General features: G+C 30.3%; 2 protein-coding genes across 4 annotated transcripts in view; one reads left to right on the top strand and one right to left on the bottom strand.

Annotated features, from left to right (window-relative positions):
* LOC130451097 (uncharacterized) overlaps window positions 1–11,691 on the bottom strand; it is a 34,674-nt gene extending 22,983 nt beyond the window's left edge. The window contains exons 1-5 of one of the 3 annotated variants that reach the window (XM_056789902.1): window positions 11,259–11,668; window positions 9,201–9,472; window positions 8,372–8,573; window positions 7,502–7,706; window positions 1,266–1,343 (exon numbers count right to left, since the gene is read on the bottom strand). In XM_056789902.1, coding sequence (XP_056645880.1) covers window positions 1,266–1,343; window positions 7,502–7,706; window positions 8,372–8,573; window positions 9,201–9,472; window positions 11,259–11,423 — 922 coding nt within the window. In that variant the 5' untranslated portion in view covers window positions 11,424–11,668. Of the gene's footprint in view, window positions 1–1,265; window positions 1,344–7,501; window positions 7,707–8,371; window positions 8,574–9,200; window positions 9,473–11,258 lie in introns of all 3 variants that reach the window. The other 2 variants (XM_056789900.1, XM_056789901.1) reach the window with 2 other exon arrangements.
* A 664-nt stretch (window positions 11,692–12,355) lies between these two features.
* On the top strand, window positions 12,356–13,395 carry LOC130450815 (protein FAM177A1). Its single transcript, XM_056789455.1, has 3 exons — window positions 12,356–12,705; window positions 12,877–12,998; window positions 13,214–13,395. The coding sequence occupies exons 1-3, from the start codon at window positions 12,535–12,537 to the stop codon at window positions 13,362–13,364; spliced, it is 444 nt and encodes a 147-aa protein (XP_056645433.1). The 5' UTR covers window positions 12,356–12,534; the 3' UTR covers window positions 13,365–13,395.
* The last annotated feature ends 1 nt before the right edge of the window (window position 13,396 follows it).

Raw genomic sequence — 13,396 nt, 5'->3', positions numbered from 1 at the left:
ATTATTATTCTCTTATACCCCCTAACATTTGTGCGCTAATGAACTCATTACCACAATTCAGCCATAGCCGCACGATTTTCATTCGATTATTTTTTTAGAAAAATACTGCCTTTAGGGGATGGATAATTCAAAAGAAACGAACCACTTAGAGAATTCGCGATTCAATATGATATTGGGTAGTTAGAGACTTTTTTTAATAAATTTTGTTAATTTACTTCATAAATTTCGTTCGAATCTTTCCAGCATATCGACTATGTTGACTATGCTGTTTTAAAGGGTGAAATAAAACTGACTGGAAGAAAATTTCGGGTAATGCAAGAAATATGAAACTTCCGAGCAATAAGATCACGTGGATTAACTACAGCTAATTAGGGATGGAATTTTCCAACAGTAAAAAATCCACGAACAGTAGAGTATACATCCTAGATGTTTAGATTTATTTCGATTTAAATGCTATTAAAAGGAAAGACCACCTAATTGTCTTCGATATGTACCATTTATGTTTAAAAATGTATTGATTCTATTATTGCTATTTCACTCATATCACATAGATGTAATTTTTGACTTGTATTTAATATGTATTTTCAATGACTCCAACGGATGAATCCATTATTGTAAGTGACCGCCATAAACTCTTTTATAGCTTTTTATATGCATACAATGAATCGTTTTATTCAAAGTTGCATCTGTGCCACAAAACTGTCTTTTAAGGAAAAAGTGTAATAAGTGTACATAGCCAAAGTAAAAATGAAATTTGTCAAGATATATAAAGTCAAGAAATTGTGTACAACTTATTAGTAATTCATAAATTTCAAACTAAACAGTTTAAGTACCAAAGCTATTGATTAGAGGAAATCCTGTTTAAAATGTCTACCCGAGTAGTTTATGGCGGGATATAATTACATTCGTTCGTCATCTATGGAAAAGATCTATATGTGATGAAATATAGTCGGTTTTTGAATAGGTTAGCAAAAAGCAGATGTGTTCCAATAATGATTAACCATCACTAGACAAAAAGCCACATTTTTTAAATTATACGACACAAACCGATAGAAAATGTAAATAAAAACAACCACAAAATAAGACAAAATCATAAAAAATGACTAATTTATTATTGAAAAATATAATATCACAGTGTAATTAAACATTTAAACAAACAATTCAAAAAATTTAAATCAAACTGAATACTGAAAACGTGTGATAAAAAATATTATATTAAAATGTGCTGTTGGAACGTATGTAATCATCATCCTCATCATCATTACCTTCCAAATTGAAACTACTATTCCAGTGGTCATAGAATTCGCACTGAAGCCACTTCTTGTTACCAAGTTTCATTTGTCCTTTAAGAAATATAAACTGACTATTATTAAGAGCAGGTTGGAAGATGATGGTTAAAGTTCTGGTGAACTATAACAATCAATTATGCGATGAGAGAATATTGTTATAGAGCACAGATATTCACTGACTAGTTAACTTTACTCTTGTATCACATAATTGATAGTCAAAAAGACCAACGTCTAATTGATTGTATTACAGCCTGCTCTAATTATTGAAAATTAATTAACAAAAACTAATAAATTGGAGTTTGCACCAAATTTTGGAAAATAAGAACTCTTTATTGAACTAACAATCCAAGCTTTCTTCCCATAATCAGGGAAACTACAATATAAGTGGCGAAGTAAATAAAAATTCAAACCATGAATATAACATGTGTGTTAAATATATAATATTAAAGTTGACTTACGTTCAATTTGAGGATGAATTCCTTGGTGTGAAACCCAACTCCTTAATATTTTGCTAAAACTTAGGAATTCATCCTCAAATTGTACGTAGGTCTACTTCAATAGACATCCCAACGGTTCCTTGTTAGTACCGAAATTACTTTTCACGAAGATCGATCTGTATAATGAAATTTTTTTATTTGCAGTTGTCACCGCTCTGTGAGAACCCTTTTTTAAAATGAAATCTAAGAAATCTGTACACTAATAAAACAGATCCAATTATTCATGTACTAGCTACTTCCTACTTCATCATCTAAATATTAATTATGCAACAGCAACCCTTGGTATGCTTGTACACTTCCACCCAAAGGATCTATTTTGTTCCCTTTTCATGCTTTGCCACTGGGGATCTTCAGTGTTAACAGAAAGTCTATCAATCCCACTCCTCTTAGGAAATTCAAAATATGAAATGGGTCTAGCTGCCAAAAGTATTAGTATTCTATCTTATACGCTCCCAAGTGTAATGCTCTGGAGTTCCATAGCCTCTCACACTTCAATAGAATGTAGATACAGGTTTCGACCTCTACAAAACAGAATCAACACGTTGCAATCTCTGCTTAACCTAGCGCCTTCAGGTGTCCGTTGAGGTGGCAGTGCCCCGACAAGACTCCTGTTGGTATTCGTAGATTGTTCGTGCCTAGGTGTTACCTGGTTGTGTTTTCCCAGGAGTATCTTTGTCTGCTTCAACCCCTGTAGATTGTTCTAGTGATTGGCTTTACACCTAGGTACCTTCTTTTCCAGTGTTTTCTCTATTAATCTGTAGCTGATACCACAAAAGGGTTCAGACCCTATTATAGCGAGTCTGTCAGTTATTTAATTTCCCTTCATCTATTAAAGTATATCAGCTGTTCTAACCTTGTTCTTCCTTTGTGTTGTTAAAGCCTCCAAATTCTAGTAATGCTCACTAATCATAATACCAGAGAACATTTCAAGGAAATTACGAAATATATTTGTGAGTAATTTCAGAGATATGGTATTACATTAGATTACAATGAATATTTTGTTCACTGTATCCCGCAAATAAATACAAAAAACAATTTATTGAACTAATATGACAATAACAATGTAATAATGTAACTATAACTCCCATGTGTGGACAAATTTCATTTAGAGAAAGTTTTGGTTAGGTTTCATTTAGAGTCGTGACGTGTTCATATTCTCAAACTCTTTTATGGTAAACAGTTTAGTTTGAACTATGTTTAACACCAACTACCTAAAATATCAACTTAAAAGTACTTTTCAACGGTACCTTCAAAACTCAAACTCGATATCAAGTTTATAAACGACGTAAATTGTACAAGTTCGTCGGACAATCTTCGATAACAATTAAACATAGAGCTATACTATGACTACAAATTAAATTAATGCTTGACACAATAAAAAGCCACTGTAGTGAAGAAGCAGAAGAATCATGATGTACAGCAACAACCACGTTAAGTTTATAAATCGTGCTTATAAATCATCTACTATGTTTTGGATTTTGCAATAAATGGCCAGTTATCGTATCGAGGTAATTTGATCTGTCTGAGTTTAGCTTAATTTGTCACAGTACCACAAGATTACCGGAGGACACCTAAGCCCCATAACAAAAGCTTGTATTAATTATGCCACCGTTATGAAATATGTCACCAGTCATCCAGAATTTCTTAATAAGCATTACACAAAATGCATATACAACTTCGGTTTATAACAAACTTCATATAAAAGACATAAAGTTGTGCCCAATTCACTCTCAATGGTTTTTATTAGCGTTTTTTTGAAGTATATACGTTTTTATAGACGTGAGTAATCACGTTATACCCAATAAAATGATTTGAACCTTACTGTAAATCGGCAAACAACAGAAAGTATGGGATAGATAGGTACATAATCATTGTTTTTTACAGAAAAATCAAAATATCTCAAGAACTAATAATTTTAGGTATAGGGAATGCTTAAAAAAATAAGTATGCTGGTAGTACTTTTCGATACTAACATAAAATATAGAGAAATTCATTTGAAAAAACCGAATAAGTATTTTAATTCACCCTGAATCAGCTTTAATAAATATCAACGAAATAAATAATTTTTACTACTATTCGAAAACTAAGTTGAAATTTTTGAAACTGTTGTTGATATTCATACTGAACACACTGTTTCAACTATCACTACAACAACACTTACAGTTTACCTCAGTGTCTGAAGGCTATAACTTGGTTATAGAACGCACGTCAGACATTGTAATCGTGAGTGTTGGTGTAGTGGTAGTGTAAACAGTGTGTTCAGTATGCGTATCAAAAACGGTTTTAAAAAATTTCAACTTAGTTTTCGAATAGCAGGAAAAATTTTGAAAAATTATTTATTTCGTTGATATTCGTTACGATTTTCATGGAAAATTGGTATAACCTTTCAAATACCCTATGTTATTGTGATAGGGAAGTCAAGCTGATTCTAAATATGCAATAAAATATAAAGTATTTCTTTTAAAAAAATGTAGCACACCATTCTCGTAAGATTGTAAATAATTTTAATATGTGAAAACTCATAACGGCTATAATCCCTCAAATTTTCAAATTGTTATCTCGAAGGACAACGGAGACACTGAACTTTATATAGAAGTGATTATTTAATCAAAGATATTCATAAACAGATAATATAGTTTTCTTTCACTACTATTGTTCCTTCCTCAATTAATAGGTCAGTCATTTCATCTGCTACACTCCTTTACATTATTGTTGATTTATTCTTAATAAAAATATTTAATAAACATTAATTAATCTAAGTGATAATAGTTTCTATGTTTAAGTTGTACTGATCCGGATCAGGTTGTCATAGAATCGTTTTTGGTTTTCCTCAAATAAACTACACCCGCGAGCAAAAAACTGACACTTCTGCAATCGCAAGTCACTCTCAAAAAAACTGAACACGAAATTGTATTTTTCTTCGTAAAATCTGCTCACAGACCACCAATATATTATGATGGGTAACTACCGTTTTTATGCTTGTTTACAATATTGTTAATCATTGTTATTAAGGTTATCTACCTGACCCACCACTAAGAGTAAGCCATCAAACGTCAACTGATAAACACCTCCGATAACAACAAACAAAAATTCTACCTGTAAATAGAAACAACAATTGATAACGCTGGTCAAGCGTTCGCCCTATTGCGACATGAGTCAGTCTGCTGTGTCCAGAGTTTATCGTCGTTAACAAGAGACTTTAATCGAAGACGCAGTTCCGGAAGAAAAAGGTGCAACCTTGAGCCAAAAAGGCCAGCTACTACTACAGGCCGACACACAATGGGGCTCTGTTCTCTTCTCAGACGAAAGCATAGTGTGCCTGCATGGTAGAAGATGACGGGTCTATAGAAAACCTGCAGAAAGATTCGAGAAGTGTTTCATGAGAGACAACGTGGCTTTTGGAGGAGGTTCCTGGATGGTTTAGACGGGAATTTCAATAGAAGCAAAAACCGAGTTGATTTTTATTGACACTGGCAGTGCATCAGGGGGATTAACAGCGAACTGATACATAGAAGAAATTTCAGGGGATCACGTCCCCTATGCCAGTTTCATCAGCAAAAACTTCATTCTAATACAGGACAATACCTGTCCACATACTGCAGGTTCCGTTCGGCAGTATTTACAGGATGTCAAAATTGTCGCTAACTAAAGAAAAAAGTTAGGACTAGTCACGGCGCTCACTGAAGAATGGGATAATATAGAACAAAATCGATTGAAGAAACATGAATTCTCATTATAACGTTAATTGAAGCAACATAAACTCATTCTATAGCTAATACTTGAGATGCTACAATCAGAAAAAGAATGGAGCCACAGATTTTTTGCGACCGAGAGCGTGCGACTTGAATCGATTTTTTCGCTCACAACCGTATACTTCTATTCGACTAAATTGAAACAATGTGAAGAAAACAATCAAATATGTCAAGATAATTAATATCTCAAATAATATGGATTATACATAACAACTAAGATCCGTAATACAAATACGATTTATAAAAAAATTAGTGTTATAGACATACAAATTGAAATTTCAACCTTCAAACATATTTAATCACTGTTCGCCCCGTATTTTTTCCTTCAAACAGAAGATAATTCTACAGATAAGATAAAAAAAATTTATCCTGTGTACCTCTCATGATATAACAATAGAAATAGAATTTATATTATAGTTAAACTGACAAACAGTATAATCTATCTATGAAGGACATTCGAATATTTGTGGTGTTTATTAGCAAAAATAAATAGAGCTTATGAAGAACTACATAACCAACACCTCAACGACAATACCGTTAAAATCGCTAAACCGGTGTGCCCGTAAAAGTAGGTGAAAATCGCACTGGAAAACAGTGTTATTATGAAGTACATACCATTTAATGCTACTCCCTTTTGTTTCAATTGTATCAATACTATTAAGATGAATTTAACACATATTGAAAATTCTTCAAAAACGCGTCAAATGACAGAAAGTTGTGTTATAATAACATATCAATTTAAAAAACTATAAAAAACTCAGATGTAATTTTTATAAATACTTTTACAGTAATTTCTTCAATAACTAATCCAAATATTATGTATCCGAAGAATATGTTATGTGTGTAAGTCAGGTAGATTTCATTTCAAACACTGAACACTATTTGCATCACAAAAAAACGAATAGGGATCAAAATGAGGGAACTATTTTGGTTGTTGAGCAAATGTCACTACAGAACTTTAACATACAGTATAGAACCATGGTGCTATATAAACCGCAACTAGTCCAAGAAAAAATTACAAAAAGTGGAAACCCACCAAAACCTTAGAAATGCCTTAGCAATTGTATTCCGATTGCTGTTAATATAGAAATTGAAAAATTATATAATAATTTTGATATTTATTTTTTAAAAGAAAATTGTTCTACTATGCGGGAATCTATTCAAATTTTTTGCCACTGTTATCTAGTTTAATCAACCATTTATTTCAACTATGGAATCCTCAGAATCATTAAAAATTTTTCCATATGTTGGTTATCATTAAAAAAACAATTTTGGTATGAATAACAAACAAAAAACCTTCCAAAAAAGGTTAAAATTAAAAAAAAAATGGTAATTACTGTGATAACAATTTGTTCAAGGTTATATATAAAACAAGATCGCCGCGTAGATACTAGTCAAAAGGATACAATGCTGTTTTTTCAATGTTTATATACTTTTAATAATTAATTAAAGGTGATAATTTGTTTCCTTATTATCAGTAACCTGAAGTGAGCAAACTGAAAACAACATAAACGAGAGGAAAGGAAATAGATAACATAATAAACTAGAAATTATACTATTGGCTGAAAATAACAATAAAAACATTAATAATTATAACATTATTATATAGTTATAAAACTTTTGTAGACAAGAAAAAAACTGAAGACAATTTAAATAAAAATCTATAGTATATAATAAATGATATTTGGTAGATAAAATTTTGCAGAAGAGACACATCCAGAACGAGTATCATCTATTTAAAACACTTTATTATTATTGAATGTTTGCCTTTTTTAAAATCCAGGGGACTCCAAATAATGCTAAGTTAAAAATATAAATCAATGCAGTTAACTATATTATTTTTTCAATGCACATAACTAAATCTATCACAATAATCTTTAAAATACGATTTAATTATTAGTGGTTAAATATCATCTTAAGCTCACACAGACAGATTTTTTTGTACACAATAAATAAAACTTACCAAGCAAATATCTTTCAAGCGCCGTATATTCATTAGGAAAAGAACCATTTGATGGGGGTGGCGGATACTGGAATGAACAGATCCATTCACCTTGTATTCTTAACACACGTCCTGTAACTCTAGCATAGTACTCATAATTCTCTCTTCCAAAGAGATTAGAGCTCGCAAATTCATCTATTAAATGTTTCATTACTCTCGAAGCAACCTAAAATGGTTATTTTTCATGGTATTTCTCCAAATACCATATAGGAAAATTGAAGTGATAGAAGTTTTACAAAAATTATTAATCGTTTTGTGTAAAGCATGACAAGTATAACTCAATTATTTCTTAACAATTTTGCACCCTATATATAGTCAATGACCTTATGTAAGAAAAAGTGAATCTCCCCTCCCCCCCCTCCTTCATGTCGGGTTTCATAAGGAATGTTTAACTTCACCCACCCCCCAATGAGCATTACGTAATTTGTAAACGTTCTCTAGTCTTAAAAAAATTATAAAGGCAAAAGGAGAAATATTAGAAGTACATTGAAAATATTAATATCAAGAATTGTACATAGAAGCTCTAATCTTAATAAATTAACATAATTATATAAGACATTTAGTCAGATTTAAAAATATAATATAGTTTAAGTCAAGATAATTACATACTTATACTGTTTAACTAATGAAATAATATTTTATGACTTTCTTTTATTTACTCAAAAAATTATTTTTTTTATACTTTTGTTTTCTTATTATTGGAGATGTTTCAAATTAGAAATAATTTTGTCAAATTTTTTCATAATTGAAGTACCTCTGGTTAAAATTATGAAAAATCCTTCAATTCTTGAACTACTAATTGTTTAAATGAATTACATAGAATGCACATACCTTAAACTTTGTAACATCTTCCATTCTTGCAGTCTTGCCATCACTAACACATGAATGAAAAAAACTTGGTGCAACACTTACTCCTAAAGCTTCACTTGTCATACCAGTAGCTGCCTTTTCACTATTTGAAGCTATTACCCTGAATGTACCAAACAATAACACCAACAGTCTTTGAGTGTATGAAGGTAATGAAATGATTATTCTAAAACAAATTCCCCAATTTTCACCAAATTCGAAGATTTATCAACATTAGAGACATTAATGTCTCTGAAGACGATAAATTGGTTATAGAAACGTGGTAGTATTGGTGTAGTACTTGTAAACAGTGTGAATATCACCAACAGTTCTAGAAATTTCAACTCGTAAACATGAATATTTGATAATAGGTAAAGAAAAACTAGGAAATTAGATGATCTTGATAAGAATTGGGGAATCATTGAATCTTGTCAGTATCTGTTTAATTTGAATTTATAACTAATTAAAATCACCAATGTTATTGGAAAATTGAAGTAAATCTAAATTCCATAAATTCAAGTGGTACCTGTAATTAACCATTTAAAAAACTCATATTACATAATTTTACTAGTTTTGGTGGTAATACTTTCAGTCAATAGAAGATACAGAAGAGAATTCTGATTAAGTAAAATCGATTACTGAAAATTCATACATCAAAAAATGTTTGGATGAACAAATTTATCATTGGTGTATGTGAATTATTTTGAAAGATGCATACTTTCAATTGATACTGAATTATAAATATTTTGTATTTCACTGAAATATTCCCAAAAATTCCCTGATACTAGTAAACAAAAATTGGTGCAATACTCACTTATGTATTTCTTCTTGTTGTAGCCGAAAATCCGTAACATCTGCAATTTGGAAAAATTTATTTTCAATGTCTCTACCGAACACACCACCAGGTACTTTTCTAAGAAACTTTTTTAGAACACTTGCTATTGTATGCACACTGAAATTGTCCATATTGACCAGTCTTCCAGTCTGTAAAAAATGTATCAGTTTCTTCATGGCTCCTTGGTGACCAGGTGCTCTGAACACATCTTTTCTATACGGTGCTTCTTTGTTGAGTTTTAATATAAGTACCTGAAAAAGAAGAGAATATTTATTATCAAATGTATTCAATGACAGAAAACAAAGCTGGTACAAAAACTATAAGTGTCACATAAAGAGTAAAAAATACTGTAAAAAATAAAAGTATAAGTGATATCTGTTCTCCCACTTTAGAAATGAAGCAATTTACTGATGAATACAAACCCTAGTGCCAAATTTATTGGAACATAAAAAAACTCAATTTTTGGTGTGTTCCCATGAAATAACGCTTGATCTCTTTATTGACTATTGTAGTTATACCAACTCTACTGAAGACCTTAATAAAACTCTCAATGCACAATAGATATTTTATTCATTGGAAAACTTAAGAAGGGAAAGTATTGTAATATTTGGTAATTGGCATATTTGATATCAATTAAATTTGCAAATTTTTTGTTATAAAACACTGGTAACAACAAAAGCTAATTAAATAGCTTTTTTGAAGCTAACAGCTATAAAAAAATGTTTTTCAAAAGATTCTGATCATTATAAGTATTTATTTTGTTATACCAAACTGATTCCTCACATGTTGAAACATACAAAGAAGTGCAGTCAAAGCAAATACAATTTAGTATTACCAGCGGCCACTATATCTTTGAATATTAAATTTCTAGAGAATTATAAGTTTGTAGCCTTCCATTGTTAAGTGGAGAATGTAATTTAAAATTTCACAATTTTAGTTGATTATCTTTGACAAGTCGCATCACCCTCTATGACTGTGAAAATTCAAATCTGAATTCAGTAAAATGACTATAATATGGATGTGCCTTCATCTTAAATGCAACACACTGTATATACTCATATACATACATACATGAAAAATGTAACAGGTTTAAGGATGCTTGTTGATAAATTATTTGTATGTGTACCTTGTATTGAAAAATAAATGAGCACACGGAATTGTTTACATAAATGTATTAATAATGAATAATACAATTTCTAAATATTAACTTAATGTTATTCATCATTAAATCATTGTTAATAATGTATGACAAATTGGATTGGCATTATTAAAATGTAAAATATGCGTTCTAACATATACCTACAGTATAGATTAGGAGCTCAATGGAATAATTAATAGTTCTGACTGTTTGTTGCAGTATTTCAAGAAATTTGCAGTATTTCAAGAAATTTGCAGTATTCTTACATGAAATAAATAGAATGTATTCCATGAAAGATACTAATTTCTGAAAAAAGTAAATGATACATGTGTTTTATGAATTACAAATGTAAAAATAGTACTATTTACATAGAAACAAAGTTGACTCTTTTATTATGACCTAATACATTCTTTAAAAACTGAAAAGATAATCAACTCTCAGATAAGCAAGACAGCTACTTATAAAAGATTAATAAATCAAAAAATAGATAATAGTATTTAGATTCAATGTTCAATATTTGTGTCAATTTACACTAAAAATCATTTTCTAGTTGAAAATGCTTCAACTTCCAATAACAATTAATTATTATGTTATTGATGAAAAAACAAAAAAACAGTTACACAACAAAAATTAATAGGTCAAAATTCCAATTCAACATTTAAATAACTCTCTAGTCAAATTTTCAAAAAATAGTATAATTTAGTTAATTCATACTGCACATTGGCATAACAATTGTTCTATATGAAATTGGTGCCATATCAGTGAAAAATTTGAAAAAATATATGTATATAAATAGGTCAGTAGCATTTGCCACAATTAGACAAGGAAATTGAAATGTTAAGTGTAATATTTCATTGAACAAGTTACGCAATTATTATTCATTATACACTTATATTTACCAAAAGTGGTCCCGGAATATCATTCTTACAGACTTCTTCCAGAGGAACGCCAAATTTGACTTTTTCAAGACGGCGAGGAAAGGGTCCTGTAGGGTGGCCACAGGAGGTGACAACATTACCAAAAGTGGCAGCTCGCCGATGCATTCTAGCTGCCCAATTGCTCATTTCAAGAAAAAGATGGGTTTTGGTAGTTCTAGTATGACCACTGGTGCATAACCTAAACCTTTTGACATTTAAACTAATTACAATACAAACAAAAACACATACACACTAAAATCACATAACACGCACTTCATATCTACTAAAACACATTATAACAATTTTAGAATTGGTCATTTTTATAATCTTTTTTTTATCCAACCACACCTTAATATCGCCTCTTTAATTTAGAACAAATTGTTTACATGCCACCGATTGTAAACAGACAGGAAGCAGTTAGCATTGCTGCCAACAAACTTTACGTGTGAAAGCGCGCATGTTGACTATTAAGGCATTTTCAAACCAAGCAAATTAAGAAAACACACTGAGTTTTTTCTGAAAATTTAGATTTGATTATAGTTGATCACGTTAAGTGTTTTATTATACTTGTCAGTAATAATTATCTCACTTAACGTTGCTTTTAAATTAAATCAATTAAAAAAGCGCCCGAAACAATCAATTCTCTATACACATATGAAACAAAGTCTATATTTGTTCCCCACAACAATATGGCCGAAGTTTCAAATCACGTTACTTGTATTATCTTGTATTTATATTACAATATTTATCAATAAATAACTTGTTGCTTTCAATTAATTCAATACTGCTCTCGCATCTAAAGTAAAAACAAGAGCGGATGCGTAAATAAGAATAAAAATAGTTCGACAAGACGGATAATTCTAACATAAGGAGTCAAAAATTTCTTTAGAATAATTATGAATAAACTGTGAAAAGTCTTATTACTTGTGAATCGATCTTTTCGAATTAACTGTATTAATTTCAATCTAAAAAATTTGTTATTCAATCATATGAATTGCTCTGGCCTGGTTCGATTGTTACTATAAGTGCACATTTAAATTTATGTTTCATGCCACTTTTTTAAATAACGCAGCAGCTTCACTACAAAATGCCTATTATCATATGTCATATGTAACCAATTCTATGGTTAGTATTGAACGGTAAAATTTACATTTATAGTTTCAAGGCGTAAATTATTCAAGAGAATTACACGTAATTACAATAAACATTACTTTGATAAACTTATCGAAGGCTTCTTAATCGATTTAAATATATTAAAATGGTGTTAATTCGTCCAGAAGAAAAGCAAAATATGGCTCAAGTTGAAGGCCAAAATTCGATAAAAGTGAAAACACCTAAAAGAGTTTTGCATTTTAGTGATGGCATATTAGAGGAATACAGTACAGATGAAGAAGATAACAGCACCACACAAAATCAACAAATCGATCCCGTTAGTATTAATTTTGAATTTAAATCATAACTTCAAAAAAGGTATACACAAAATTTTAAAAACTCAGTTCAACTTGATATACCTTTTCTTGATAATAAAGAATAATAAGGAACAAATTGAAATAATCAACATTAAAAATTTGAAAATTGGTGATAATTTTGTAATGTTTAGGCTACTATGACATGGGGACCCTGGTTTTGGTTGAAAGCTTGGTCTGCAGGGAATTCAACCCTAAATGTGGTAGATACAATAGGAGAATTTCTGTCATCAGTTTTTGGAATTACTACACCAAGGTTAATGATTACCTTTTTATTAATTATAATTATTAGAAACAAATTAATATACAATAATTATTACATAATTTTCACAACTAATAACCAGTATGTAATTCGACCCTGGTGTTTTTACACCAAAACTACACAATAATCTCATTACAAAAACAATTTCTAAAAAAATGTGTTTTTCTCTTCATGAATAGTCAGTATGTAACTTTTATGTTTATGCCTAGATATTATTTTGAACTGGAAGAGTATAAGAGAAGAGAAGAGCAAAAAAGAAGGCAGAATGAATTAGCTTCTGGATGGTCACAACCAACAAATACTAGTGTTTCTGTACCTTTGAAAGACATGGGAAATTCATCACAACCAATTGATGTTTGAGATTTTGTCAAATAAATACAGTTGAATAAGTC

This window comes from Diorhabda sublineata, chromosome X (assembly GCF_026230105.1).
Source record: "Diorhabda sublineata isolate icDioSubl1.1 chromosome X, icDioSubl1.1, whole genome shotgun sequence".
Classification (NCBI taxonomy): Eukaryota; Metazoa; Arthropoda; class Insecta; order Coleoptera; family Chrysomelidae; genus Diorhabda; species Diorhabda sublineata.
Note: the sequence above shows the minus strand (reverse complement) of the source record. Positions and strands in the feature narration are given on the sequence as shown.

Bases quoted from the DNA above. Each gene is read 5' to 3' on its own strand.
- LOC130450815 (XM_056789455.1), top strand. From the start codon at position 12,535: ATGGTGTTAATTCGTCCAGAAGAAAAGCAAAATATGGCTCAAGTTGAA. The intron at 12,706-12,876 runs GTTAGTATTAAT...TGTAATGTTTAG, and splicing joins AAAATCAACAAATCGATCCC to GCTACTATGACATGGGGACC. The intron at 12,999-13,213 runs GTTAATGATTAC...GTTTATGCCTAG, and splicing joins TTTGGAATTACTACACCAAG to ATATTATTTTGAACTGGAAG.